Raw genomic sequence first — 24,892 nt, 5'->3', positions numbered from 1 at the left:
GTTAGATGTTATAGTTAGGGCTATGGTTAGGTGTAGGGGTTAGGGCTTAGGGCTTAGGGTTAGGGTTAAGGTTAGATGTTATAGTTAGGGTTTGGTTTATGGTTAGATGTTATAGTTAGGGTTAGGGTTAGGTGTAGGGGTTAGGGTTAGGGTTAGGTGTAGGGGTTAGGGTTAGGGCTTAGGGTTAGGGTTAGATGTTATAGTTAGGGTTAGGGTTAGGTTTAGGGTTAGATGTTATAGTTAGGGTTATGGTTAGGATTAGGGTTAGGGTTAGGGTTACATGTTATAGTTAGGGTTAGGTTTAGGGTTAGATGTTATAGTTAGGGTTATGGTTAGGTGTAGGGGTTAGGGCTTAGGGCTTAGGGTTAGGGTTAGATGTTATAGTTAGGGTTAGGTTTAGGGTTAGATGTTATAGTTATGGTTAGGGTTAGGTTTAGGGTTAGATGTTATTGTTAGGGTTAGGGGTTTGGGTTTGGGTTAGGGTTAGGTTTAGGGTTAGGGTTAGGGTTAGGGTTAGGGTTATTATCCAATTTCACAATATTCCTTCATGAATCTTCACCCCCCCTCAAAATCGTTACGTACCCCATCCCCAGGCCACCACTCCTTCTACAAAATTGAGTACAAGCAGGAAAACCAAAACAGACTAGCCTACCAAAACTATATTATTTAGTAAAAAAAGCTGTTATTTGTGTTTAGTATTGATGTTGCATATCCGAGAAATGTGAGTCCAAAAGTTGGAATTTACTGACTAAATAAAACCCTTCCAGTCCTCCTGAATTTGGGGGTAGTCGCCTACTATGCTGCTGCCTGCTGACACAACAGGGTGGACAATCGGTCCCTTTGTAAAGCCAACTCAGGGCTAACTGGTAGAGTAGAGCCCAGCTGAATAGTGTGCCTCTGAAAGGCAGAGATGGTTAGACTATGGTGCTGGGTCTCCACAACTGAATGCTTATCAGAGAGAATGTCTTAACGGATGGTTATCCTCTTGTATTTTTTTTCTTCTATTTCAGATCAACTATGCTTGAAACAAATTGGATTTCAATTGTGACGCGGTTCTGCTTTTGCCGACGGATGCGTAAACATCAACGCGTAAACTGTGACCACTGCATACAGAGGTGTTGTCTCCAAGGGAGCGCCAATGTGGATGGTTATCACTGGTGGATATACTTGACAGAACAGAATGGAATATCTATTTCAATTAACCCCGTAGTAAAGGGGACGAACAGCGTGGGGGACTGAGGTCAAATGTCTTGGATATTCATCTTCAAACTGGATTTTGCCCTGAGCGGATTTAAGTCCGAAAAAAGGATTAAACCATTTAGCCTATGTTGTAAAGGTAGAGTATTGAAGTATCCATCTTCTGTGCTGTGTTTGTACTATTGGACTGTCTTTAACACTAACAATGGCCACCAGGTGTTTTTACTTTAGCCTAATTGTTGACTTGGACACGGTTCCACCTTAAATGTTACCTGGTTCTGAGGAGCATATCATTTTCAGAGGCAAACATTTCTGAGATTTTCTTTAATCTTCCTTTCAGTCAAAACAACTGTAACAGGTTCAAGCTGTGCCTCATTCAAGTCCATTGGGCAGTCAGGGAAAAGTCAAGATCATGTCTGACAAACATAAGGTAGACCACTTAACATGCTTTATTTCAGCATCCAAAATAATTAAAAACATCTCAAATTTTTATACATATACAAAATAGGTACAGATCCTCTTGTTTTAATCCCCCAACGGTGTGTCTGCTTCGCTCATAATTTGATATTTCCATTTTTTCTGTGTTCAATTTTTTTTTCCAAAACCCTTCGCATAAAATAAGAAAACAAAACAAAAAAACTAAAACAATGGGGGGTGAAAGAGGGGTACTGCTAGAAGCACTTGGACAACAAAAGGGGGGATTTCAAAACGAAACAAACAACAACCAAAAAGTGTCAAAAGATGTTAAAAACAAAAGACAACAAATCCACCTGCTCATTCTACACTCGACAGGACTGTGTGCATCCTAACTACAGTATACCTCTTGCTATGCCTCTGTTGCAGAGATCTTAGCCAACACTTAAACACATCTGTTATGACTGACATCAAGATAATCTGCTAATTTAGCACCTAAGGTCCTGCAAGCAAGAATGACAACATAGTAGCACAATTTTGATCACCCTCCATTGTCAGGACCTCTTGAAGAATAGCACCTTTTGCAGCTGTTGCTTTCAACCATACTTCTGCCGTGTAAAATCTAACCTGGGCTTCACTAACACTGGGTAACGTGGATTTCTTTTTTGAGGTAGCCATAAGATTAAAAAAGAAGTTGAACCCATGTCTCTAATGCTGCTTTCGTGTGACTTCAGAAGGAACAACTGCTTCTCCAGGTGGGTACAACAACAAGACACTTCACTGTCATTTTTAAGATTTATTTGACATCACCTGAAAGTGGTACAAAGCATTTGGTTTTCTTTTTCATTGTCCTTCCACAGTGGTAAAAAATGTCACCTGTATCTGGGATGTTTTTTTTCTGTCAAACTCCAGGGGGGATTTTACACTTTACAAGTATATATTATTTTCTTTTTGCCAGTGAAACCATTGAGTCTTCTAAAGTATCCTCGGTGTTGATGGTGGTGGTAATAGTGGTCTCAAAAAAGCTTGATGACACACAACCACTGTCTTCAGAAGTGCAGTTTTAAGCAAGTGGACCATTTTTGAACGGCCAAATGAAACTCTAGGGTTTTTTAAAAATGCATAGAAAAGGGTTGAGAGGGATGACTGCTAGAAAAAAAACATACACACACACACACAAACAATTTCAAGTCCAGATTTCTTTTTTACAAGAAGCAGACTGGGCCAACTTCAATGCCAAATTCCTGATTGGGTGCACCAACGTCCATAGGAGCGATGTCAATAATAGGCAGACGGGATGTTTTCGTTGTCTTGTAGTCGATGACTGTCTTGCCCCATGCACCGGTGTGCGACTGTGATGAGAAAGAAGATGAAAAAGGCACAATCAGAATCCATAGTTGCATTTCCCAATCCATTTAAAATCATTCCCTCCCTTCCCCCATTCAAAAGACGGCTCCTGGAAAAAGCCCTTTATACCAAAGTGATGGAAGAATATCATCCCAGATCACAAAGCCCCTCACATCAAACCCTCATCTGCTTCCAACCAGTGAGACCCTTGTCCTACATTAACACCACAATCCCAAAAGCCCTTTCCAAGACGACTGCTGCTCATGCCCACAGTCTTACACCAACTACCTCGTTTAGAGGTGAGAATTCTCTCTCCAACCATCCCTGAGAGAAGGATTCTTTTGAGAGTAGTTCCTGAGCGGACACAGTCTAAGATACAGCAGAGGGTAGGTAACAGGCGGAAGGAGGACTCACCGTGCAGCCGTCCTCGGTGACGCTGTATGTGAAGCGGCTGTTGCCCTCGGCTCTGATCTCGATCTCGTTGGAGCCCTGGAGAAGCAGGGACTTCTTCAGGTTGCCGGACTGCTGGTCCATGTAGGCGATGCTGTTCTTGCAGTGGTATGTGATGTTCTGGCTGGCCTCGGTGGCCATAAGGCGCAGGAAGGTCAGCTGGATGTTAACATCCTTAGCGTTGGAGCCCTCACTGCCATACTCGAACTGTGAGGGAAAGGAGAACGAGATAAGAGTTAGCATCAAGGACTCGTCATCCGAGAGAATGGTGAGATTAGGGTCCTCTTTTCCCAACGGCCCAGGTTGTCACGCCGAGGTTCTCACCTGGAAGCCATCGGTCATTGCCTCGCCGAACCAGACGTGCTTCTTCTCCTTGATGTTCTTACTGGTGTACCAGCTCTTCTTGGGGATATCAGCCTCGGTGGGGTAGACGCAGGTCTCGCCGGTCTCCATGTTGCAGTAAACCTTGATGGCGTCCTGGGTGCAGCCCTGGTCGGGATCGATCCAGTACTCGCCTGCATGGAGAAGAGAGTGGATCGCGTCAAGAACATCCACTGTGATTGTGGTCGTTTTGAGACTCCACAGACAGCAGGACTCAACAGAAACTAAAAGAGCTTGTGTCTAATGAAGATGTCTTTACACACTACGCCAAAACTTGTCCGAACCAATACAGCTCCATGCTTTCCTTAAAGCCCAAGCAATTTCTTGACTAATGAGGAGCGAGCAACTGTAGTCTAGCGAGGGGTTATGACTCTCCAACTCACCGCTCTTCCAGTCGGGGTGGCACATCTTCAGGTCTCTGCAGGTGCGGGCGGGGTTCTTCTTGGTGCCCTCGGGAGAGCGGATGTTCTCAATCTGCTGGCTCAGGCTCTTGAGGGTGGTGTCTACCTCCAGGTCGCGGTCGCGCATCACGTTGGCGTCGTCGGCGCGGAAGTGACGGAAGGGATCGGGGGCCTTCTCCTGAGCGGGCTGAGCAATGAAGCCCATGTCGAATCCACCGCCGGGAGGTCCGGGGGGGCCAGGGGGACCGGGAGGGCCAGGGGGTCCCTATATGTAGAGGAAGCAAAGGCCAACCAAGTTAGGATGTGAAGAAGAATAAGAGAAGTACAAGGAGCAAAATATTTTGATTTTGAAGTGGTTGAAGTGACTTACGGAGGGTCCCATCTCTCCAGAGCGACCACGGGGTCCGGGAGGTCCGATGGGGCCGGGCAGACCGCTCATACCATCCTTACCGGCGGCACCAGCTGATCCAGAAGGTCCCTAGTGTAGGGAAAGCCATAGCTTAATACGACAGTGTGGACTATCCTCATCATGTTGTCACCAGAGAAGTGATCCACAGTCATAACGTTGCTGTGCTGATAGTTGTGTGACTGTTGTCATAGTGTGGGTCATACTCACTCTAGGTCCAGCGGGGCCAGAGGCTCCAGCAGGTCCTGACTCTCCAGATTGTCCCTATGGGCAGAAACAACAGATTCAGGTGCCTGTTGTATCAAACAACAATATTACAGGGAGAAGGTAGATTTTTCCCACTTGCTAGGTTTTGTGTTCTCTCTTCCTTGTGTGTAGCGACCCATTTCCCTTGATTCTGCTGGAGTCACTTGTGTGTTGTTATTATTATTGTTGATTTATAATCAGTAGGCGTACTTACAGAGGGGCCAGGGGGTCCCTGCATGCCAGTGAATCCTCTGTGTCCCTTCATGCCTCGCTCTCCAGCCTCGCCAGACTCTCCCTTGTCTCCACGGGCTCCAGCGGGTCCCTGGGTGGGAATAGGACAGGTGGGAATAGGACAGGTGGGAATAGGACAGGTGTGTTCAGTATACCCTTTCCTCAGACTCAGAGTGGAAGAGCAAACATTGTATTCATCGTGATGGTTTTAGGAATCTGTGATGGCGCATATACGTACAGATGGGCCACGGGGACCAGCAGGGCCAGCAATACCAGCGGGGCCAGCAGGACCCTGAAGAAGAGAGAAAGGGAAAGAGAGAGAAAGAGATTATGACAATCAATTCAGTTGATAAACCAAACTCGATGGCACGTCATAAAGACTATGTGGCTCAACTACTAGGAGCTCCAGTATATGCTGTATTCTAACAGGACTACAAACTAAGACATCAACCCCTTCTCAAGCCTTAAAACTAGTTACTGTGCGACGGGCGGCCATTTTGAGGCAACAACAGCTTTCAACATACAGTAAGGTCTCTGAACATTATCAAGTCTGAATTGCTCCCAGTTATGTATTCCTCGCCAGTCTAAGGGAGTAATGGCTGAGGATCTGGACACTTACAGACTCTCCACGGTCACCAGACTTTCCAGCAGGGCCGACGGGTCCAGGGGCACCAGGGGGCCCGGGGGCACCGGAAGCACCGGCAACACCAGACTCACCACGTTCTCCCTATAGGCAAGACAGAGGGGAACAGAGACGGGCCAAGAGAAGATCAAACTCCTGACATAATCCCAATACTTTACAGTATGTGATGCCTATTTCAGCCATGCAAGTAGTCGTGGTAATGGTGCCCAGTGTAGACTGTCTTACAGTATGCCAACAGGTTGGTTCCCAAAGTGAAGCGATTGACTCTGTCTTGAGGACAGTGTACGAGCAGAGCTCTCACCTTGGGTCCAGCAGCACCATCGCGACCAGAAGATCCCTCGTTACCAGGAGTTCCCTCACGACCAGGCTCACCAGGTGCTCCAGCCAGTCCAGGGGGCCCCATGGGTCCGGGGGGTCCACGCTCACCAGAGGGGCCAGCAGGTCCCTGTTTTCCAGGCTCTCCCTAAAGCAGGAAACAAGAGAACAGGGTTAGACCTCAACCATAACACCGGAGTACCACTACTGAAGTAGCGCAATGACAACGGCACTCTATGAATCAGCGACTGCAAGAGCGTTGCACTTGTCGGTTGCCATCTTGGCAGAGATAGCACAGAGGGCCTTTAGCATCACAGCGGCAGGCTTATACACCACCGAGCCACTGCCTCATTGAAAACGAGGGATATCCAGCATGAACGCTGTCTCCTCTGCAAAATCCTAACGCCCTTTAACGCAAACTTCTAGAATTATAGCACTCTTGAGGCACTGACCAGTTGTCCGGCGAGGCCGGGGAAACCGCGCTCGCCTCTCTGTCCGGGCAGACCAACAATGCCACGCTGTCCACCAATACCCTGAGGTCCGGGAGTTCCAGAGGGTCCCTGTAGGAGAGAAAGAGAGAATGGGTCATTGAGGTGTCCCTTTTCTAAAGCGTCAGATCTCAACTCCAGCGGCGTGTGTTACAGGTGCACTCCAAACTGAGTATTTGTATTGTTCTCTCTTGTCAGTTTAGGGGTCAGAGTGTTACTTTGTTAGGGTGACAGTGACAGCCCCCCCAAAAAGGGTACTTACATTGGGACCATCTCCACCAGGCTGTCCCTTCTCTCCCTGGGCACCAGGGGGTCCGGCAGCTCCAAGCTCACCAGGACGACCGGCGGGGCCAGTCTCACCACGGTTACCCTTCTGTCCTTCCTTTCCACCAGGGCCTGGGGGTCCGGGGGCTCCGTTGTTGCCCTGAAAGAAAGAGGAGAGGATGGTTGAGTGTGAGATGAGGCTGAAGTTGACCGAATAAACCTGTATCAATGGCTGTTATCGATGACAGTATTGGGATCAACCAAATGCTGAGCTAACGCCTAGCTAGATGCTTGTTTGGGCATCGGCCAATGCCGTTGTGTCTTGGGTTGGTTGCACAATAACATGTAGTATTGATAGTTGTGCCGTTGTGTTGTGGGATTGCTGTCTTAAGCTATAATTGAGCTGTTTGCTTGCTTAGTGTTAGTCTATGGTTAAATCTGGAACCTATGGCCAGATCCGGGGCATTGACTGGTATATTGATGGAGGATGGACATGGTTCAGTTCGAATGGAATGGTGGTAGAGAAAGAAGTACTTACCGATGGGCCGGGAGGTCCAACTCTACCAGCGGCACCGGGGAAACCAGTGGCACCCTAAGGAGAGAAAAGAGAGGCACTGGTCAACCTAGCGTATCAGAGTGGGAAGCATGATTCTACTTTGCAAATGCTACCTTGTACAGTCAGACAGATGAGAGATGTTGGGAGGATAAGATTTAAAAAAAAAGCTACTTACAGGGGGACCAGCAGCACCACGGGCGCCCTTAGCTCCGGTGTTCCCAGCGGGACCCTGTGTGGATACAGCAGTGCTTCAGTCAGTAAGCAAGAGCAATACAAACACCTCTGTGATACTGTGGTCTTACCGGGTAGACCAATATAACAGCCCTCCAGCTGAAGTCACTGAGAGCACCACTGTAGGGCTGTGATAGTGGAATTCATTTGAATGACTTTAATGCGTATCAATAAAGAACTACATAATAATATATGCCATTTAGCAGATGCTTTTATCTAAAGTGACTTACAGTCACGCGTGCATACATTTTACATGTGGGTGGTCCCGGGAATCAAACCCACTATCCTGGCGTTGCAACTGCTGTGCTCTACCAACTGAGCTACAGAGAACCATTTAAGATGGGTCAGGGTGGGTACCCAGTGGTCAGTCCCACGTGTTATACCTGAGGTCCAGGGGCTCCAGTAGGTCCAGCGGGTCCTTGGGCACCACCGTCACCCTTGGCACCGTTATCTCCGGCCTCTCCCTTAGCACCAGGCTGACCATCACCACCCTGAAGGAGACGAGAGAAGAAGAAGTGATTGAGTGAATGTAGAGCAGATTCGTGTGGAGGTCCCGTCTAGACTGGATGCTATGATAAGATAAGCCTGTCTCGTTTTAATGCCGGCGAATTTAGATTTGTCATAGTGTGCAAGGTGTTACGAGCCATCTTCTTGATTGACAACCGACGTCTGTTTGAACTGGCAACGGATTTCTGAGTGTTTTCTGTGTGGATTGAGTGACTTCGGTGTGAAATGAGGACAGGTGAAAGAGGTGTTTGTACTTACAGGAGGCCCAGCGAATCCGGCAGGTCCGGGGGCACCAGACTCACCGCGCTCACCCTGGGAGAGAAGGTTAGGGTTAGTCAGGCCAGGAGTGTGTTACAGGTCAGGGACTAGCATCACATGAGTGTGGGTAAGTTACATTTTCTATACGCCTTTATTTCTACTTAGGTTTCATTCTTTATTGCTCGCTTTGGTGCTCGGTACGTTCCGGCACCGGTTTTCTACTTTGCTTCGTGCATTGTGGCAACGTGGTCCCTATTCGAAGCTTCAAGGCTAACTCCCATAGAACGATGCCCGTGGTAGGGATGCATGTGGAGCTATGTTTTTAGGTCTTTGTGTCATGTCTGTGGTGAGAAGGTGACAGGGTGGGCCTGAGGTACTCACAGGTGCACCACGGGCACCAGAAGGTCCAACAGCTCCAGGAGCGCCAGTCTCTCCCTTATCACCAGGAGAGCCAGCAGGGCCGTTGGGTCCGATGGGGCCAGTCATACCACGGACGCCATCCTTACCACTGGCGCCATCAGCACCCTTGACTCCTTGGTCACCCTGTCAAACACAAGAGTAGCTGAGTTAGTATTGTAAGCTGTGGGTTATTCAGATACAGAGATGGATGGACTCAGTCAAGTCCACTGTAATGCAAGTGGAAGTTTGGATGGATGGAGGGTATGCCACCGAGTGCCACAGAAGTATGAAGTCAAGGCCTACTCAAGGCCTACTGAATTTAGGCATGGTGGATGACAAGTGAAGGGCAGCACCGGTACTCACTCTGTCTCCCTTCAGGCCTGGCAGACCACCAGCACCACGCTCTCCGGGCATTCCTTGCAGGCCAGGGGGTCCCTGGCCACCGGGGGCTCCTGCGGCACCAGCCTCTCCCTTAGCACCATCGTTACCAGCAGAGCCAGGAGAGCCACGGGCACCAGAGGGTCCAGATGGGCCGGGGGCACCACGCTCACCGGGGAAGCCTCTGTCACCCTGGGGTATGGAGAGAAGAGAGGGCATCAGCTTTGGTTCCGGTACATCACATGTATATAAGATGGAGGTTATCGATGTCAATGCTAATGTCTTTAGCCTGGGTCGGCTGGGTGCTAGTTTGTTGCTGCTTTAGCTGTTAGCCGTTGTCTTGTTTAGCTAGGCCGCTAGGCTACAGTGTAGCTGTAGCAGTCTCCCACCCAGGAAGTGATGTCATTATTATTCTGGGATACTCACTCTGGATCCAGCGGAACCAGGGGCACCACCCTCACCGGGCAGACCCTAGACAGGAGAGAGAGAGAGAGAGAGAGGAGAGAGGATATTAGAGATCACAATTAGAGATTTGAGATTAGCATTGTCAAGTCACAAATCTTGTCAGGAAGTCAAGTGTCATGTAGTGATGAGTACCAAGGACAAGGCATGGGGAAGTGAGTGACACCAAAGATGCTCTACTCCTGTAGTATTCTTACCTGCTCTCCGGGCTTGCCAGTCTCACCAATAGCACCTTGGGGTCCTGAAAGTCCCTGTTATACAAAGAGACAAGTGAGAGACAGGTGAGGCCTGGGCCAGAGGTCCTGAAGTAGGTGGAGATCTGTGATTGGTCAGATGCTGATAATTTCCCATAGTTCAGTGCTGTACCTGGAATCCAGGGGGGCCAGCGGCTCCCTGCTCGCCTCGCTCTCCAGAAGGTCCCTACGAGGAGGAGAAGAAGGAGGAGGAGAGTCGGTTAGGAAAATCAGTGTGACCGGCTTAATGGTGGATGCTACACCTTGGTAGTGGATGGAGTTACCCCCATATAATGTAAGCAAAAACAAACTGAGTGGTTTTGCAGTCTCCTAGAAGATTCCATGTTGGCTTGTATTAGTGATAGTGTGTTTGCTTGTGTGCAAGTGTGACACAGTGCAGGCAATGCTGAAGAATGAAGCACTGTGTGTGAAGCACTGTGGGATGCTGGAGGGTGGAAGTGTACTTACGGCAACACCGGGGGCACCAGGAGCACCAACATCACCATCTTTGCCGGGAGCGCCAACAGCGCCAACGGGTCCCATGACTCCTCTCTCACCAGGCTTGCCACCCTCACCCTACAGGACAAAAACAAATACCCATTAGCTGATTTCCCATCAGAGAGCAATATTGTATACTGAAACCTAGGTTTTAGGCTATGGACAACTATATCATACATTGCAGTGAAGGCTGCTGAGGTGAGAATGGCTCATAGTAATGGCTGGAATTCCATTGACCCCATTCCACTCATTGTTATGAGCCTTCCTCCCCCTCAGCAGCCTCCACTGATACATTGTTTCCTAGCATTTTCAGATCTAATTTCTTGAATTAGCCCGTAAAATATTGCGCCCGAGTGAGAGCAGCACGAGAGAGGGTTACTCACAGCGGCTCCCTTAGGTCCGGGGAATCCCATGACTCCGGGCTGGCCTCTGGCTCCAACGGGGCCGGGAGGTCCGGGGCGACCATCTTGACCACCGGCACCCTGTCACAGGAGAGAGTAGAGAGTCGGTGACCAGAGTGATATCGGGCTACCTAAGTAGCCATGGGTCTTTGTCTTTATCAGTGTATTTCAGTGTCGTTGAATTGGTGTCGTGAGGGTCAGTTGAATCTGTAGTTGAGGAACTTACAGAGGGGCCAGTCTTGCCATCGGGACCAGGGCTGCCAGGGCTACCAGTCATACCCTAGAGATGGGGGCGGGGCAAAGGTGAGAGGGCAAAGGTCAGGTACATAACATATCTTGATATGCCATATTAACATGAATATATGAGTTTCATTCATCTAGTATCTATTAGTTGTTGAGCATAACAAAGGTCCTGTGATCTGAGACCGATCCCCTGTCTAACTCACCTTGGATCCAGGCATACCAGGCTCGCCGTTGCGGCCAGGCTCACCAGTGTTACCCTTAGCTCCAGCAACTCCGGCGCCACCACGCTCACCAGGGCCGCCCTGTGATGGAGGGAGAGAGAGATGGAGAGATGAGTTTGCTGTACTTAGCTAGTGACCATAGCATGTAGCAACATTTGGTGGTGCACTGTAGTATATACATGTGAACAAGTGGGTGGGTGTTGCAGGTGTGGATGTGTGTCTGTTCCAGGTGTGTGTGTGTGTAGTCACCTTGGGGCCAGCAGCTCCATCAGAACCTGGGAAACCACGGCTACCAGGCCCACCCTGTAGGGGGCGACAAACACAACACAGGTCAATACCTCAACACCGTCACTCAGTCAGTACCAGAACATTACTGCTACCTCAGCACCATAACACAACCATTCAGTAACACCACATTACTCCTCAGCGCTCACTGCCCTCTGGTGGCCAAATGAGGTGAAACATCAGGGAGAGGGCGACAGTTACATTTAGCTGACTGGGAACCAGAGAGGTTGTTAGCTAGATATTGGTTCCAACGAGCTAAGAATTCATGAGTCAAAATGTGATTATTTATGTGATGGAATAGTCATAGAGATATCATCATTGTGAATGCGTGTGCCAACACTAGCTGTACTGTGAGGAAGTAAGCAATATATGAAAAGACTAAAAAAAGACTATAAAAAGACTAAACAGTTTATTGAGGCAGGGTAATCTAAAACTAAAATATTGGAGGACATGTGGTGTAAGAGGAAAGTGAAACTGGCTGTCCTAAGTGTAAGGGGTAAGAGGACAGTGAAACTGGCTGTCCTAAGAGTAAGGGGTAAGAGGACAGTGAAATTGGCTGTCCTAAGTGCAAGGGGTAAGATGACAGTGAAACTGGCTGTCCTAAGAGTAAGGGGTAAGAGGACAGTGAAACTGTCTGTCATAAGAGTAAGGGGTAAGAGGACAGTGAAACTGGCTGTCATAAGAGTAAGGGGTAAGAGGACAGTGAAACTGGCTGTCCTAAGAGTAAGGGATAAGAGGACAGTGAAACTGGCTGTCATAAGAGTAAGGGGTAAGAGGACAGTGAAACTGGCTGTCCAAAGTGTAAGGGATAAGAGGACAGTGAAACTGGCTGTCCTAAGTGTAAGGGGTAAGAGGACAGTGAAACTGGCTGTCCAAAGAGTAAGGGGTAAGAGGACAGTGAAACTGGCTGTCCAAAGTGTAAGGGATAAGAGGACAGTGAAACTGGCTGTCCAAAGTGTAAGGGGTAAGAGGACAGTGAAACTGGCTGTCCAAAGAGTAAGGGGTAAGAGGACAGTGAAACTGGCTGTCCTAAGAGTAAGGGATAAGAGGACAGTGAAACTGGCTGTCCTAAGAGTAAGGGGTAAGAGGACAGTGAAACTGGCTGTCCAAAGTGTAAGGGGTAAGAGGACAGTGAAACTGGCTGTCCTAAGAGTAAGGGGTAAGAGGACAGTGAAACTGGCTGTCCTAAGAGTAAGGGATAAGAGGACAGTGAAACTGGCTGTCCTAAGTGTAAGGGGTAAGAGGACAGTGAAACTGGCTGTCCTAAGAGTAAGGGGTAAGAGGACAGTGAAACTGGCTGTCCTAAGAGTAAGGGGTAAGAGGACAGTGAAACTGGCTGTCCTAAGAGTAAGGGGTAAGAGGACAGTGAAACTGTCTGTCCTAAGTGTAAGAGAAGGGGGGGGGATTCCTACATGTAAAGAACAGGAGAACAGCATTATGAAGAGGGGACAGTGTGTGACCATCTGGGTTACTTACGCGCTCGCCGGGGGCTCCACGGGCACCAGCAGCACCGGGCTCACCACGGGACCCTCTCTTGCCTTCCTCACCAGCAGGGCCAGCGGGTCCCTGGACCCCAGCGGGGCCCTGGATAATGGAGAAACAAGATGGAGGTCAGAGAAATTGAGGGTGGCAAGGCATTGTGCTGAGATGTGGATCAGACACATATAGGCTGCTGACAGAGTATGTGTGTACATGGTATGGGTGACTTGGTGGATCATATTTGAGTAAGTCAAAAGGTGTACTTACAGACTCTCCCTTAGCACCAGCCTCTCCCTTGGCTCCATTAGCACCAACCTCACCCTAGGTTGAAGAAATAACAAACATCATTATCATTATTATTATCGTCGTTATAGAAACACTCAATGGTCTATGTATTCTGACTAAATTATAACAGCAACTTTAGATAAGATATCATTATATATATTTACAATATTTAGTGATAGAAGTCAGAGAGAGCTGGACTTACAGTGTTACCCTTGGGTCCGGGAGCTCCACCAGCTCCCTGGGGTCCGGGGGGTCCACGGGGTCCAGGGAAGCCAGGAGCGCCAGCAATACCAGCAGAACCCTAAAGGAGGCAGCAGAGAGACAATCAATATCCTTCCTGGATTCATCATCACTGAGAGACCAGTCAGTGACAACAATCTTGGTTATTTCGAAAGTTGAACTCTAACAAATACCAAGACAAACCAATGACAACTAAAATGGCTAGTTCACTGAGGAGTGAGGTGAGGTGTAATACTTACAGGGGCACCCTTGGTACCGGGGTTTCCGTCAGCACCGTTGTTTCCCTACAAGAGACACAAACCAATGGGTTAGAGGGGAAAGTCTCTCACAAGGATAACAAATGTAACTTCAAGTCTCCCACACAGTCCAGAGGTGTATTTCACTAGAGGTTTCTGAGGGTGAAACTCACAGCAGGGCCAGCAGCGCCAGCGGGTCCTGGGTTACCAGCCTCTCCACGGGATCCCTGGGGTCCCTCGCCACCACGAGCTCCCTGGGCACCAACCTCTCCCTGTTGGGGTGAAGATAGATATCGTCAGGGCAAGAACAGAAATAACATGGAACTAGTATTGTACTAGTACTACCCTGCACAAGTACTACTCAAGTAGTACTACTGCTACCAAGTGAAGTACTAGTGTACTATACTACCCTACTCCCTAGTACTTCCCTATGGTAGTTCTGTACTAATACTCGACTATGCTGCCATTCAATAGAATCATATCCACATATAAATCAATGTGACCTCTGAAAGTCACAAGGTCACATGGCATGGCACAATCACAATAGTGAAGCTGGATATACTTTCAACTGGCAGCCAACTACACACAGGTTTCATGCGTTGTGCAAATGGATACCACTATCTTGGAAACCCAGCAATATGTAGATTACTATTGACATTGTTGTTTTTTTGTTTTCTTTTATCTCATCTACCTCTCCAAATACGGCCCCCAGGAAAGAACTAGAGGTGAGGGTAGAGGGTGGAGGATAGAGGACAGAAGGTAGAAGGTATACAGGTGTGTGAACACGGATTAGGTGCAAGTTGACATCTTACCTTGGCTCCGGGGCCACCGGGGAAACCGGGGGCACCAGCGGGGCCAGTGGGGCCCTAAAATACAAGAAAACAAGAGAGAGAGAGGATTGAGTTACAGTCTACATCATGAATATGGCAACAGTGTGCTTGTGTACCAATATGTTTCTGTTGATGGTTGTGTATGTGTGAATAGACAGCTGGCATTAGTACTTACAGGAGGACCAGCAGCACCAGCAGCACCATCGTTACCACGAGCACCCTGCAGGAGAGAAAGATACAAAGAGAGAGAGAGAGGCACAACTGGGTCAGATGCAACCAGCTACCACCCTTCAGGGTCAAATTCCAATATGGCTGAACTGTAAACATCAATTGTAAACAAACAAAATGGCTGACCCTTCAATGTCAGAATCCAACATGACACTGTAAAACGAATTAACTGACATACTGAATTTTTTAGAACATATAAAATATGGCTTCCTACTGAGGCCAGTATGCAAGGATGTACAAGGGCTCAACAATATAGGACATTCAGGTAAATCAGCTTGTGAGGCATTTTGTAAATTGAGAGTAAGAATGGTTGTTTCCAACAAGTTAGCCCTGGACTGACATACAAAATGACTTGGGAAATGTGATGACCTTTGAACTACGGGAACAGGGTCTCTGTCAATAGGACTATGTTGTGATGATGATATTGCACCCCTTGTTTATTGTTACAGGGGGTGGTGTAAAGTTCTTAAGTAAAAATCATTTAAAGTACTACTATTTAGGTATTTTTACTTTCCCTCCAGTATGGGGGGGGGGGTTGACTTACAGCAGCTCCGTTGGGACCAGCACGGCCTCTCTCACCAGGCAGACCACGGGGTCCCTAAAAGAGAGGGAGAGATATTGGCACGGTAAGTAATCATGGCTGCCATTCACATTGCTACTGCTGCAGAATGCTAAAAATGCTCGTGATCCTCTCTCTACACTCATATTATTTTGTAGGTCTGCTGACAAAATGGAGGGTGGGACTCACCATGGCTCCAGCGGCTCCGTTCTCACCGGATGCACCACCCTCTCCCTGAGGAAGGACAAACAGACACAGACAGGTCAGTGAATGGGGGACGAGAGAGGGGAAAGGGGGATGGTGTGTGATTTCAACATCCGTAGGAGAGATGGAGGAGAAGGAGTCTCACCTTGGGTCCAGCAGGGCCAGACTCTCCCTTAGCTCCATCAAGACCGCTGAATCCCTAGAGAAGGAAGTAGAAAGGGAGGGAGAGAGGACAAGATTAGAGGAGAGGAAAATAGGGCAGATTGTATTGCTGCTATTTGGGAAGTATAGGCTGATGTTGCCACCAGACACTGATCCAAGATCCGTTTAAAGTGCATCCCCTTCATGATTAAGGTTAGACATGGGGAGGTTTAGCTGATCGTGGATCTGTTCTGGAGAGCAACTACTACCAGGACAGTTTGGGGGTGCGGTGACTCACTCTGTGTCCCTTGATGCCGGGAAGGCCGGGGGTTCCGGGGAATCCACGAGCTCCCTGGAGAGAAAGAAAGAGATAAAAAAAGAAAGCGTGTTATGATGGTTTAACATCCCTTCAACTACAAGGTGTCTGACCATTAGGTGCTATTGCTCTTGAGACTAACGTTCCAGAGTGAGTGTATGGATGGAGTATGGAATGACATAAGGTGACATTAGAATGACATTGCGACTCACCTGTGGGCCGGAAGCACCACGCTCACCGGGGCGACCAGGCTTGCCAGACTCACCCTGGATGGGAAGAGGGTAGGAAGGAGGGAAGGAAGGAGAGAGGGATGGAGAGGAGGAGACAAGGTGAGGAATAAATGATGCTCCAAATCCATCCCCCTTATGAATATCTTACCCAGAAATTGTCCTGGGACATAGATGTTTAATGGTCGATTTTAATGATGGATATCTTGGTGACTTACATCATCTCCGTTCTTGCCAGGGGGACCAGCAGGACCACGGGGACCCATGGGACCCTGTAAGAAATAAACCACTGGGTGAGAAGGCTGTGTGTGTGTGCGTGTGTGTGTGTGTGTGTGTGTGTGTGTGTGTGTGTGTGTGTGTATGAGAAATGTGTGTGTGTGTGTGTGTGTGTGTGTGCGTGTGAGATATCTTGATATGAGAAATATCATTACAATTTGTCCGTAATGGAAATAATCTAGGACCATTTGTCATTAATCTAGAACCTATAATTAATAGGTAGGTCAGCCAAAATACAACTGGAAGGTGGTGATGTGTGTGTGTGTGTGCATCTGTGTTGTGTGTGTGTGTTTGTGTGTGTGTGTGGGGGGGGGGGGGGGGGGGGGCTGGGGCTACATTAACAAACATTGGTGACCCTGTGACTTTAGTGGAGTCCATTCCAAGCATCAGGCTAGGACGAGGCCTATGCAGCAGGTAATGGGTGGCTTAGTATTCTGGAGATTGTTTGGAAGTTGTTTTTTTACGTGTAGCTATTGTATATTGATGTATTTTTCTGCTTTTTGACATTGTATTGCCCTGCAGAATATGGTGTAGAATTAGCTCAAAGTGCGTGTTTGTGAGGGATTCAGATACTGAGATGATATTGAGATGGTGGTGTATCATTTTGTAGAAGATTCCGGAACGAGATACTCACAGAAGAACCAGCCTCACCAGGCTCACCAGGGGGGCCAGTGAAACCCTGAGGTCCCTGTAGGGGGAGACAAAGAGACAATGTCAGACTATGACGTTCATCCATCCAAAAAACAACACTGTTTAGTTGTGTTGTCAATGGGCTATGAGCATATGGGAGAATCCTGGGGGTAAAACATTCCCACAATCATTATAGTTATTGAAGACTGAAACTGAATGTAACAACAACAACAAAACTGAACAAAAAAGCAATACAAATAAGTCTAAAAGTAAAGCCAATGACAGACACTAAAACTGAAATCAAATGACAAGAACTAAACCGATACTAAATAGAAATGGTCAGGAACATATCAAATTAAACTAAGTTTACATACAGCCATATATGCTTTAAAAAACACACCTACAATTAAACAACTCGAGAGTGACTTCCACTCCCATCATGCAATTCAGCTAGGGTCATAAACTGACCTCTTTTTGACCGTTGACCCGAGGTCTTTCCCCCTACATGACAAATGTCACTTAAACAGCTAGAACACAAAGGGAAGGGATACTTACACTTGAGCCAGGAGGTCCTGGGGGACCACGGGGACCCATGGGGCCCTGTCAATCAAAAGGAAGAGAAACAATCAGTCAATTATTGACCAATCACATCAGTCTTCCTATTAGAATATATCTTTGAGAAGGAGCCAACTGACCAAAGGATCAACCAAAGGGTGGGTGGGCGAGGGTTAAAGTCCTCCCAAAGTATACATTCTAATGCCCAAAAGTCATACCAGGAAGAGTGATATTTGAATAGTGGTATCAGTAACGTTTCAAGGCATCTAAACAGTGGTAGCAGGGAGATTATGAGTCAAAGATTATGCAGATATCTCAAACATGTACATTAGTTGTTTATGGAATATGGAGGTACATAAGACATGAAAAGATCTTGTTTTTTAAGGGATAGTATTTGCTGTGACCTATGGAGTACCACAGAGGTCAATTTGTGGGACTTCTGCTGAGCAAAAGTGTCTCATGGCCATAGTTTTTGGTAGTGCCTATACATCAAACAGATTCCATGAGTGAGTGATACTACTGAGCCAACAGGCTCTATGTAGTTGTATGTCCGTACCATGGGGCCGGGCATGGACATGCCACCACCGCTCTTCTCATCAAAACCACCAGACATCTGAGGGGAGAAGTTCTGTAGGGGAGACACAAGGGAGAGATGTGTTACAGTCAGCCAGTATTGGAAATCAGGAGAACAGTGCTGTGATCTCGACATACAGTATATGGATGGGCCTAACACGGCTAGAGAATGCAAGGCACTAGGCCTGTCCATATCAATGAGAGATCTGTTCATATCCATTACATATCTACAGGGTGACTACCTCTCTGGCGTTCCCTAGCTGTGTTAGGCATGACCTCCCTGTCCACTCCTGGCTGGGCGCTGTCCACCTGCCCTGGTGCTGAAATACAGACTGCACTGCACTCTAACCAGGATAGCTTAACATTACATCTCCCGTGCTCTTGCCTGTACTCTTTTTGGAGGTTTATCATTCTGAATAGACAATAGTTTCTGTTGTATTTACTGCACTAACTGCATTTGGAGCCTGTCCAGACTACATGGAGATCAGTGAAGTTAAGATAAGTGACATCATAAGAGGGTGTTGCTGTGTTCTCCTACCATCTGTCAGAGTTAGCCACTTTCTCCCATTTCTTTAAATCTAAGTTACTAACCCCCAACAGAAGCTGCCCCTAATCACTGATCTAGGATCAATTTCCTCTGTCTAACGCATAACCGTTTAACCTTTCCACCTGGGTCAAAAAGCTGACACCGGGTCATTACTAAGTGGGCTAAACGTCCATCTTGGCCTGAGCTACTTACTCCGCCGAGGCCAGGGGGTCCAGGGGGGCCTGGGGGTCCAGGAAGGCCGGGCTGGCCGGGAATACCATCGTTGCCGGGGAAACCAGCAGGTCCCTGCAGTAGAGACGAGAGAGAGAAGCTGGTTAGTGATGAACTATCACAGAGACATAGTAGCAGTAATTGAATATGGAAAAGGGCTTGGTCGTTAACTATGGGGGATAAGGCATCAGTGAAGAGTGACAAGGGGAAAAGCTAACATAGGCTTTGGGTTTGGGGTGAACTCAAGGCATAAGGGCCCCTAGTATATTAGGAGCAAATTGATGGGTTAAATCTGTGATAACTTCAGACTACTTGTACATTAGTCTAGCGATCTATCTGTCCTTCCATACATCAACCTCTCTCTTTGTTCATCCAACTGTATAAGGATCTACCAGTCTGTCCATCCATCCATCCATCCATCCATCCAACTGTCTCAGTTATAAGACAATCCCAAGTGACTTGAGTCAGAAAGATTGTAACACTACACTGTACCCACTTAAAAGTATTTGGTTAGGGCCAACCGGTCACTGTCCCGGATATTGTGAGAACTACATTATTCTTCAAATGAATTTGAAATGGAGTAGAACTATTCAAGTTAAGAAATGGTATTTCTATTTCAATACATGTGCAATATATCTGCATATGCTGCAAATCCGCACATATCTCAAAATGCTAGTCACCAAATGGGTATCGAGACAGGTTGGGTTTTGGAGTAAGTATAGCATCTATACCAATTGAAGTATATGAATTGAGATTTAAATAATTAGCTCCACCAGTAAACCCCAAAGACTCTGGATGTACATGTCTATCCATTGCCTTCGATAATAATCTGACCTCATGTCAGACATTACCAATATAAAAGCAGAATCTACTAATGGCTTATAGGCCAAAACTCTGCTATGGGTATTACGAGATAACACAACAGTCATTATGAGAGATATGTGCAAGATGCTAGGCCTGTCCTTTAAAATGGAGACAAGAGGCACACAAGTACAAAAATACACCAGAACACAATGGCCAAATCCTAACTTGGGAAACAGGTGCAAACCTTAAAATGTCCACACACCTCCGTCAAAGGAGGATTGGTGAAAGACTGTGACTTGAGGTTTTACATGCATCTCATGTTTGTTAGGTTTTGGCACCCCAGGAAGTGAATACAAGGCATGATAGGAATAAGGAAGTGGAACGTACTGGCTCTCCCTTGGCTCCACGATCTCCCTGGGGTCCCTATTTGACGGGAAAATAGTAGCATTAGGTTATGATTGTCAATGAGGATGTGGTTCTTATTGTCCTAAGGCCTTACTAGTTTTGCCGTCAAGATCAAATAGTTTTGTTGCAATGATGTGTTTATAATGAATCAACAATAAAGAATACATGTAAAGTAGACTTTAAACGTTAACAATAATAGCAAATCTAATTATATGTTTTATCTAATAGATAATAACAATAAGGATAATATCATATTTACCTCAACCTTTGGCTCCTGGAAGCCTATGATAGCAACAAACAAAAAAACAATTAGATTAAAATGTGAAATATCTGAAATAGTCTGAACAGTAAACAACTGGAATATTTGTAGGGTGTATTCAAATTGTACATTAGGCCTATGTTATCAGATTTAGAACAAACAGGGGCCTACAATCTCTGAACTAGGCCTAACAAAAATGTACACAAAATGCCCAATTTGCGACTAGGTCAAAGTTGAACGGAAGGCCAAAGGTAGTTAGGAGGTGGCAGTGGCACCAGACTGGTCATGTGCATAATATGTGCCTGGAGCACTGAATAGTATCCCATCACATTTCGGAGGAAAAGGTAAAAAAGTGACTGTGTGTTTGGAATAAAGGTAAATCCAAGTTTATTCCTCGTTGGCCATCCATAAAATGCTGTCCAACCCCTTAAAAGTAAAAGCACATAGTCCCTCTGAGGCCTCGAAAAACTTTTCAAAACTGACTCTGGAAGCGCCTGCGCCTGTAACGTAAACTCCGTGAACGTTGCGTCGGGAGGAAATCGGCGTACCGTCATCGGGGCAGATGGGGCAGCATTCATCGTGGGGGATCACTGGATTGGGGCAGTCGGATGTGTCCTCGCAGATAACTTCGTCGCACATGACCGTGCCGCTGTCGCACACGCAGATCTGGCATGGCTCGGGTTTCCAGACATCTCTGTCGTTGTAGTATTGACCGTCCAACGTACAGCTGCCGGCGGTGCCTGAGAAAGGTGCAGAGAGGAAATAGGTCAGAACGCTGCCTTCAATGTCGACTTGGAAGGTGATGACGCCTTGACCAGGTGATGTATAGGAAAATGTATGTACTCACCAAGTCGCTCTGGATAAGTGTCTGCTAAATCAACTCCAGTCCTCGAGTACCCCCTCAGTACACATTTTATTCTAGCCCTAGACAAACTGACCTGATTCAACTTGTCAACTAGCATTAATCCCCAACAAGTTCATTCAGGTGAGTTTGTCAGGGGCAACAACAAAAATGTGTGCTGTTGGGGGTACTCAAGGACTTGGGTTAAGAAACACTGTGCTAAAGGACAAATGTATTTGTAATGCCTTGATTGGAATGAACAACAGGACAGGAGGCCTGGAAAACGATTCAAGTAAGGCCTATGTCCTACATTTATATTAACAAATATTATTGAAATGTAAAATAGCAATCCCTGAGGGGTATACTACAAAGTAGGCTCAATTAGTTACCCGGATAACTTGCCTAAATCTGAAACAATTTATTGTCTTACTGAACCAGAAAATGAACAACGTTAAGTATTTCAGTTAATTTTATTCAAATTAGCTGGCTAACTAATTGATCCTGCTTTGTAGTATACTCAGCATGTTTGACTACCTCAAAATTCGTTTTGAGCTTGTTTATTTATTGTTAGATATCCAACCAGATATTGCATTTCCAAAGTAAACCCAGCTCGCGCTCGAACTAGGCCTAAATAGCCTATATTATATATTGTATTGATGGCTAATTTGTGGTGTTCGTTTTGCCGTGGGCCCGCCTACCTGTGTCCAAACCAACAATGTTGGTCCACTGGAGTTACTACAATTTGACTGTAGAGGGCGAAACAGTCAGTGGAAAAGGTCCACGTCGTCAATGCTGTCCTCCAAACGCCGCTGAAATAATTGAAAACTATCGGCTTGGCAAGAACAATCCCTCAGTGGAAAGTTTCCGAAGTCTCAATGTGTTTTCAATTATCATAAAAAATTGAAAGGGGATGGTAGGTGGCGCGTCTAAAGCATTCCATTGTTGGAGTTGCATGTCAGAACCACATGGTGGCGCTACTAGGCCGTAGAGCGAATTTGCACATCTGTCCGCCCCAGATGCAACTAGAAACCCTATACTCAACCAGTCTAGACAAGTTGACACGATAATCCAATACATTATGTAGTTTGTCTATAGGTAATGCATTCGGTTCTTATCCTTTATCTCTATTATAAAACTTTTTGTAAGTGGCTACCTAGGCCAAATAACTGAGCTTGAAACTCTTCAAGGGAATTTGCGCATGATGATGCTTTGTCCTCTCCTTCAATGTTTAGGTCAATGTATTCTTTCCACAAAAGTAAAACAATTATATTTGAAAATATATAGCCTACATGTGATGAATGACTGTATCCTAGGCCATATGCCATTTAGAAAAACCCGAGGTTCAAGATTTTCATCGTTCAGGAATGACCCTGTTCTTTTTCTACTTGGCTGACATTTAGCCTCAGTCTATAAATGATTGTTTAATAACCAACTAAACACCTGTATCCTTTATTTCCAGACTGTTGAGCCATACAGGCCTATTCAATTCCACTCAATCCAATGGGCAGAGATTTGGCATGCCTTGTAGCATTCCCCTCTATCCCTTACTTGCATTCCAATATTTCCCGCTGTTAAAATGTACCTCCAGGGTATCAAATAATGAGTGGAAGGGAAAGCCTTGGAACCTGTACCAACTCGTTCCAAAAGCACGAGCCAAAGCGTGAGAAGGCCAACGAGCAATGATGCGCATACACTCTGCTCAAGTTGCAGGAGTTAGGCTATCCTTATTAATACCACACAACAACAAAACACACAGGGAACCAATAAACACATACCACAGATAAAGAATAGAAATGTATTCCAATATGCATATGTATCGGACTGGCTCAGTCATCAGCTAACCTTGTCCCTATGAAAACCACTTTTCTCCATCAATCCACTGTCTTTCCATATCAATTTCGTTAAGACAACACATACCAGAGGCAAGGATAGACTTAAAAGTGACACTTACGATCGTCCTCGCCTTGTCCTCTTGCCAAAAGCACTGTTGCGCTGAGCAACAGCGCTAACCGAATATCCACAAAGCTGAACATGGCTAAATATTAGACATGTAGACTCTTTGAGGCGAGGGGGAAGTTTTTTTTTCCGTTAGACTCCAATCATACAAGTAGGGTCCGGTCCTCTGTATTTCCAATCCAGACCCCGCAGAAAACTCCCTACTGCCTACAGAAACTTTTTGCCCTGCCTTTTATATTCCAAACTTTTGGGGAGGTGCTGGCTTCACCAGAAAGCTCTAGCATGGTCATGTTCATTAAAAAAAGTCCCTCCTTCCATCAGTGCAAAGGGGGTGTCTTATGCACTTTTTTCACCTTAAAGTCTCAGGAAACTTGATATTTCTAGAAAAGGTGGAGGCTTTGTTAAAAACCATCTCATCCTGGCTTAGACAGGCGACAGGCCATGACATCTCCAAACGTCGATTGGCGAGGAGGGCCCGGATACCTTGCTCACTTTCGGTAGATTCTTCAGGGTTGCAATTAAATAGAAACGAGCTGTGCACAGGAAATGGACTTAAATGATGTTCCTTACCTCGCTTGTGTGTTTCCAGGCAGATGTTATTTTGTTGTCAATAATGCTTTGCAGTTGTAGCACAGTGTTACTTTTACGAGTAAAAGTGCCACATCAACTTGGGCACTAAATTGGGCATGCACTGTAAACTCAGGAGCTGTGGTATCGTTGCCATGTATTATTCTGTGGGGATGGATTGACTGTTGCTTAGCAGGCCTATACATCTGGGTCCAGGCCAATAATATTTCTGATCGAAATGTATCTATCGGAAACGTTTGCCTACATTTTTGTGTACGGTGAAATTGCTCATCTATTGAATCCAGATGTGGGGCATTATCGAATGTATTTCTAAGATTATTTTCGTTTTTGTAGTAAATGTGGTTTGAAGGTCTATGACCGATCATATTGGGAGAGGTGTGCAGGCTTTCGATAACCTATTGCGTGTAGCCCATCATCATATCGATAAGGATCTTGATTTCTGAAAGGATGGCTGCTAGGCCTTACTGAGCTACAGTTTAGGGGAGGACTGTCGTTATGTGGCACAATGGAACGCCACAGTTTAGACTATAGTATTATTTTGGCTGTAATTTTACGTTTTTATTTCAAAATTGTTCATAGTATAGTTCATGCGATATGGGCTCGGCTTCGGAAGGTACGTGGAATGAGAGGTCGGAAAATTGAATGCCTGTGGATTGCCAGCTCATCTTTCATCTTGGCATCAACACCAAGACAGGTCGCCTGAGGATAATACCGTCAATTAACTCCCGGTTATAGCCTGTTTGAAGAATATATACCTGAATCTCTCTGTGAATGGAAACCGTCAATTATTCTACTTCTACTGGTCATATGTATGCTGCAGAACCTCTGTGCACAGCCATAAACACGCAAAAAATGTTGGCATGACAGAAACAGATGTGGAATTTCAGGGGACTTTCCAAAATGGAAACGAATTATTCAGAACGAAAAATAATGTGTTTATTTAGGACGTTTGTCTCTCTCAAGTTTGTTAAAAATCAAAACAAAAAGCATCCCAACTCCTCAGATGAAGGAATCATACAGTATCCATGCACATAATAGCAAATCAATA

The 24,892-nt window shown here is 46.3% G+C and overlaps 1 protein-coding gene across 1 annotated transcript; it reads right to left on the bottom strand.

Annotated features, from left to right (window-relative positions):
• Positions 1-1,623: 1,623 nt before the first annotated feature.
• LOC135555820 (collagen alpha-1(I) chain-like) lies at positions 1,624-23,480 on the bottom strand. The gene is made up of 47 exons (XM_064988578.1): positions 23,252-23,480; positions 21,008-21,199; positions 20,460-20,482; positions 20,183-20,218; positions 18,974-19,066; positions 18,218-18,289; positions 17,662-17,706; positions 17,111-17,164; positions 16,419-16,472; positions 16,186-16,239; positions 15,956-16,009; positions 15,662-15,715; positions 15,502-15,546; positions 15,298-15,351; positions 14,701-14,745; positions 14,508-14,561; positions 13,869-13,967; positions 13,699-13,743; positions 13,422-13,520; positions 13,202-13,255; positions 12,932-13,039; positions 11,420-11,473; positions 11,153-11,251; positions 10,933-10,986; positions 10,689-10,787; positions 10,276-10,383; positions 9,941-9,994; positions 9,772-9,825; positions 9,539-9,583; positions 9,098-9,304; positions 8,717-8,878; positions 8,336-8,389; positions 7,954-8,061; positions 7,515-7,568; positions 7,322-7,375; positions 6,782-6,943; positions 6,484-6,591; positions 6,018-6,179; positions 5,693-5,800; positions 5,312-5,365; positions 5,057-5,164; positions 4,807-4,860; positions 4,561-4,668; positions 4,173-4,455; positions 3,733-3,923; positions 3,373-3,615; positions 1,624-2,963 (listed from the first exon to the last, which is right to left on the bottom strand). Exons 1-47 carry the CDS (start codon positions 23,331-23,333, stop codon positions 2,817-2,819), a joined length of 4,350 nt encoding a protein of 1,449 aa, XP_064844650.1. The 5' UTR covers positions 23,334-23,480; the 3' UTR covers positions 1,624-2,816.
• Positions 23,481-24,892: the final 1,412 nt, after the last annotated feature.

Source organism: Oncorhynchus masou, chromosome 15 (assembly GCF_036934945.1).
Source record: "Oncorhynchus masou masou isolate Uvic2021 chromosome 15, UVic_Omas_1.1, whole genome shotgun sequence".
NCBI classification, from domain to species: domain Eukaryota; kingdom Metazoa; phylum Chordata; class Actinopteri; order Salmoniformes; family Salmonidae; genus Oncorhynchus; species Oncorhynchus masou.
Note: the sequence above shows the minus strand (reverse complement) of the source record. Positions and strands in the feature narration are given on the sequence as shown.

Coding starts and splice junctions, on each gene's coding strand:
- LOC135555820 (XM_064988578.1), bottom strand. CDS start 23,333: ATGTTCAGCTTTGTGGATATTCGGTTAGCGCTGTTGCTCAGCGCAACA. Junction 10,788..10,932: donor ATGGCAAGACTGGCCCCTCT/GTAAGTTCCTCA, acceptor CTCCTGTGACAG/GGTGCCGGTGGTCAAGATGG. Junction 7,376..7,514: donor GTGGTGCTGCTGGTCCCCCT/GTAAGTAGCTTT, acceptor TTCTCTCCTTAG/GGTGCCACTGGTTTCCCCGG.